Source organism: Sceloporus occidentalis, unplaced genomic scaffold, assembly GCF_023333645.1.
Source record: "Sceloporus occidentalis isolate IW3139 unplaced genomic scaffold, rSceOcc1.0.p SCAF_8, whole genome shotgun sequence".
NCBI lineage: Eukaryota > Metazoa > Chordata > Lepidosauria > Squamata > Phrynosomatidae > Sceloporus > Sceloporus occidentalis.
This window is the reverse complement of record NW_028316988.1, coordinates 15,362,501-15,366,785: the sequence shown is the minus strand read 5'-3', so window position 1 is coordinate 15,366,785 and position 4,285 is coordinate 15,362,501. Positions and strand designations below refer to the sequence as shown.

Sequence of the window (4,285 nt, the reverse complement as noted above, 5' to 3'; positions counted from 1 at the left end):
ATCACTAGGTGACCATGGGCAAGTCCCATCCTCTCAGCTTCAGGGGATGGCAATGGCAAACCTCCTCTGAAGAAACTTGCCAAGAAAACCCCATGATAGGTTTGCCTTAGGGTCGCCATAAGTCAGAAAGGCTGAGACAGTGTGACTTGCCCAAGGCTACTTAGTTTGCTTCCATGGCTGTGCGGGGATTTGAATTCTGATCTCTGACATTGCAGTCCAATGCTCAAACCACAACATTGCAGTCCAACACTCAGACCAAACCATTCTCTCTCTCTCTGTGGGTTTTTCAGATTACGTTGCCATGTTCTAGAAGACTTTATTCCTGACGTTTTGCCAGCATCTTTGGCTGGCAGCATTTGGATGCCAGTGAAACATCAGGAATAAACTCTTCTAGAACATGGCCAGATAGCCTAAAAAAACCACAGAAAACTATGGGGGCCGACCATAAAAGCCTTCAACGTCACATAAATATAAATGTTTGCAGTGTTGCAGGGTTGATGTAGCAACATTGCAACACAATCACAATCAAGTCCGTATATATTTATGGACATGATTGTGACTGTGTTTGCACAATGTCCAGTTACAGTTGGCCCCCTAAAACCCAGAAAAGGGTGCAATAGTCTCTAAAGTGGAAGAAATCTTCCTTAGCTAGTTCCTGGCAAAACTTTGGATTTCTCTCTAGGGTAAGTGAGCAAGAACCTGCATTGCGTGTATGAACGGGCCTCTTTCCCAGCTGGGCCTCACCCCAATTGTTGTTGCGAACGTTGCCACAGAGCATGACTCAGTGCAGCGTTAGAGAAAAAGCAAAGAGGAAGCGAAATATTTGGGCAGAAAGGTAGAACCAGGCTCCCAAAATGACCTCAAGGCCCCCAATTTCCACTCCAGGGCCCATCTTCACGTCCAAGTTTTGACTACTTGGACACAGGATGGGAAAAGCGACACTTGTATGGATGCTTTTCTCCCAGAAGAAGACTGGCAAGGACTGCCTAAGAGCACTCAGAGCAAGTGAGGTGGATTTGGAGATCTAGATCTTTCCCGGTACAAGTTGGGAGTCTGCAAGGTTGAAATATCCTTGAAATGGCATGTGCCAAAAGTCGGACAGACGCAGCCGAGGAACGGTCCTTCTCGGTCTCTTTCGCTCAAAGCCAAGCAGAGGACTCTTCTGGCTCCTGGAAGAAAAGTAAGTGGAATAATTTTTGCATGTTGATTTGCTAGATAGTGAAATAATATGCATCGGGAAAGAGAGAGATTAACATAGAAATGTTTTCAGTGTGACAGTGAATGGCTCCATTGCTGATCCTTATGCACATTGTAATGCCTTTGCGATACCTTTGGGTGGATGGGTTACTGATTTAATGCATCTCATTAACCTTCATGGACTAAACCTGGGATATTTAATTCCCCCCAGAGTTATGTTTCATTGCAAAATATGCGTAGGAACAGACTTAGAAGGCAAACAACCTGAGATGTTGTTGGAAGAGTTTCAAGCAATGTTCCCTATCCTTACTAGTGTTGTTGTGTGCCTTCAAGTCATTTCCGACTTATGGCGACCTTAAGATGAACCGATCCTGGGGTTTTCTTGGCAAGATTTGTCCAGAGGAGGTTGGCCATGGCCTTCCCTGAGGTTGAGAGAGTGTGACTTGTCTAAAGTCTCCTGGGGGTTTCATGGCCAAGTACACATATTTAAAAGAGGGAAAAATGTTAGGATGAATACAGTCCCTATAAAATGGATGTACAACCCTAGGATTGATCACTACCTGAGAGGCAATGTATTGGTTTGTGTGTTGGAGTAGGATACTTGAGTATTCACTCAGCCTTGGAAACTACCATGGACAAGTCACACTCTCTCAGCCTCAGAATAAATTAAAGGCAAACCCCCTCTGAACAAATTTTGCCAAGAAAAGGTTCAATGTAAGTCCGAAATGACTTGGAAGGCACAAGCAATGACAACAGTTTCTTTTTCCTGCTTGTAAGTTCTCCATATGTTATCAGAAACCTTTGGAGAATAGGTTCCAGAGACTGGAACAGTTTGGTTTTCTGTGTCTCAAAGTCTGAGAAACCTATGAAACCGTCTGTAAAGAAGAAGCCTTCCTCTTCACTGGTGCACATATGTTGTTCCGTTTTAGGTATGGCAAAGGGAACTGAATGCATTCCTAAAATAAAGCAGTTTGTTTATCTCAGCTCAAGCATCGTCTGCACTGCAGAAATAATGCAGTTTGACACCACTTTAACTGCCATGGCTCAATGCTCTGTAATTCAAGGATTTGCAGCTTTGTGAGATATTTAGCCTTCTCTGTCAGAGAGCTCTGGTGCCACAACAAGCTACAAATCCCAGGATGGTGGTTAAAGCACTGTCGAACTCAATCGTTTCTGTAATGCAGATGCAAATTGCATGTGAGTGTGCGGAAGAGGCATGGATTTCATGGACATAAACATTCCCCTCTGATGAAAAAGATCAAACTGGAGACCTCCCACTTGCAAAGCAAAGTATACTACTAAGGTATGATGCCATCCTTCCTTGTCATTCATACTGAGCCTTCTTTACTGTTGCTTTTCAGGGCTTCGCAATGGCCAAGTGCTCCTGGTTCTCACAGCACACCAGGCCTGTTCCTCCAACTGGTTTGATATAAATCTTTGGTCGGATAGACTGAAGAACGTGGGAATTGAGGTGAGGCTCTATCTCTTGCTGATGCCTGCAGAGCAAAAGGAGTGTTGTTGAAGGGATGCCGTCGGTTTGAAAATCTCATGCATGCATACACACACACACACACACACACACACACACACACACACACGAGACAAAAATAAATTGAGATCAGGTAACAAATTGTGGTTTTCTGTTGGCTGTTGTCTTCAACAGTTGCATCCAGAGTAGACTCATTGAATCCGTTCACATCCAGAAGTTGGTTTGATGGGTCTCCTGCAGTTGGACTGGATTCATGCTAAATGTTGTGATGGGTTTGCCACTGAATATGGACATATTGATAATGCTGGTCTCATTGCCCAAACAGATGACCATTGACCAGTGGAAACATTTAGTCCAAAGGGCAGTGCTGGAACCAGAAGTGAGAAGCTACTTATTCTACAACTCCAGAGCATTTGCGATATCCATCACTGTGGTAAGGACCATGAAGCAGTGGTGCGTTTCGTGTCTGACCTAATAGCATCTGTTCCTTAAATCGGGCATCCTTTTGTAGAGCCAGACCACAAAGGTTTGCAAACATCGGGGATAAGTTGGTTTCTTTAAGACCCTGTTTTTGGATATCTCATCTTCCAATGACGTCTCATCCGTCCGCATGGCTCTTAGTGTGTATATGCAACAAAACATTGGAGGTTGCGGAGCCAGAGTGCAAATTCGTCGCATACGCCTTGCTGAAAACATGAACAAACTAGTGATATAATCATCCACTGAGTGTCTTCTCAAAGTAAGCAGTGAATAATTTCAGCAAAGATCATCCTGCTGTGAGAAAGTCTTTGAAACCACCCAGATTTTGCAGTTTGGAACCTATTTTGTGCAAAACGCTCATGGAATTATTTTTGAGCCAAAAACAGCCTTTTCTGCACAGGATGGAAATGGGTTTTTTTTGGCACAGTGGCATGTGTTTTATGTGTGGACTTTGTGCTGAAGAAGTCCCTAAATGCAGCATTTTTCTGTGGAGGAAACACAGAGAAAATAATATTTCTGGGTATACATGTTATTTTCTGTGGCAAAAAGGCTGTTTTATGTTCAAATGTACCATGTGTGAATTTGGTGCAAAATAAGGCCTAAGATGTGAAGATTCTTTGGAGTCCAGGATTCTTCTCATCGGGGTCTTTTTAAAACCATTTTTCAAACATTTTCTAATATTCCTTCCAGCCATGGGACAAACAGACAATTTCCATCATCCCTTGGCATTAGCCTCGCTGTATGGAGTTGATGGGAGTTGCAATCCAGAACATCTCAGAGGACCAGAGGTTCCTGGCTATGGCATAAATGTAAATCATTTCTATCTCACATATCATTTCAGATTCTCTATGTGACTCTCTGGGTCAATCTGTATTTCACACTGAAGGCATTTTCTGTAGGACCTTCTTGGGGAACCAGCATCATGGCCACAGTGATAGCCTTAGTAGTCGCTGTGGCTGTCAGACTCATAATCCATCGATGCCAAAGGAAGGTAAGAAGACGTTGGATCTGTCTTGAACTGTGGCTTCCATAAATTCCTTCCTAGCTAGGTTAGACTGGCACCATCCTTCCACAGTCAGACACGTGGAGATGACTTCTTCTTGTTCTTGTTCTTGTTCT

General features: G+C 43.6%; 1 protein-coding gene across 1 annotated transcript in view; it reads left to right on the top strand.

Annotated features, from left to right (window-relative positions):
• Nucleotides 1-803: 803 nt before the first annotated feature.
• The window catches only part of TMEM268 (transmembrane protein 268), a 12,036-nt gene continuing 8,554 nt past the window's right edge, over nt 804-4,285 (top strand). The window contains exons 1-4 of the mRNA XM_089536983.1: nt 804-1,180; nt 2,559-2,668; nt 3,012-3,119; nt 4,008-4,157. Of these exons, the coding sequence (XP_089393109.1) occupies nt 1,078-1,180; nt 2,559-2,668; nt 3,012-3,119; nt 4,008-4,157 (471 nt within the window). The 5' untranslated portion in view covers nt 804-1,077. The remainder of the gene's footprint in view (nt 1,181-2,558; nt 2,669-3,011; nt 3,120-4,007; nt 4,158-4,285) is intronic.